Below are 552 nucleotides of genomic sequence, written 5' to 3' on the forward strand. Positions count from 1 at the left end.
CTTCCTCAAGATCCCGCGCGAGGCCGGCCGCCCGGGCAAGGGTAACTACTGGGCGCTCGACCCCAACGCCGAGGACATGTTCGAGAGTGGCAGCTTCCTGCGCCGCCGCAAGCGCTTCAAGCGCTCGGACCTCTCCACTTACCCGGCCTACATGCACGACGCGGCGGCCGCCGCGGCTGCCGCCGCCGCCGCCGCCGCCGCCGCCATCTTCCCGGGCGCAGTGCCCGCGGCGCGCCCGCCCTACCCGGGCGCCGTCTATGCGGGCTACGCGCCGCCGTCGCTTGCCGCGCCGCCCCCGGTCTACTACCCCGCGGCGTCGCCGGGTCCTTGCCGCGTGTTCGGCCTGGTTCCCGAGCGACCACTGAGCCCGGAGCTGGGCCCCGCGCCGTCGGGGCCCGGCGGCTCCTGCGCCTTTGCCTCGGCCGGCGCCCCTGCCACTACCACCGGCTACCAGCCCGCGGGTTGCACGGGGGCGCGGCCGGCCAACCCCTCGGCCTATGCGGCGGCCTACGCGGGCACCGACGGCGCGTACCCGCAGGGAGCCGGCAGCGC

The 552-nt window shown here is 77.2% G+C and overlaps 1 protein-coding gene across 1 annotated transcript in view; it reads left to right on the top strand.

Annotated features, from left to right (window-relative positions):
• Positions 1-4: 4 nt before the first annotated feature.
• Positions 5-552, top strand: part of FOXE1 (forkhead box E1) — a gene marked incomplete at its 5' end in the record, with an annotated part of 975 nt that continues 427 nt past the window's right edge. The window contains one exon of the mRNA XM_021708816.1: positions 5-545. Within this exon, the coding sequence (XP_021564491.1) occupies positions 5-545 (541 nt within the window). The remainder of the gene's footprint in view (positions 546-552) is intronic.

The sequence above is a fragment of the Carlito syrichta genome, unplaced genomic scaffold, assembly GCF_000164805.1.
Source record: "Carlito syrichta isolate Samal-C Ts95f unplaced genomic scaffold, Tarsius_syrichta-2.0.1 Scaffold149186, whole genome shotgun sequence".
In the NCBI taxonomy this organism is placed as follows: domain Eukaryota; kingdom Metazoa; phylum Chordata; class Mammalia; order Primates; family Tarsiidae; genus Carlito; species Carlito syrichta.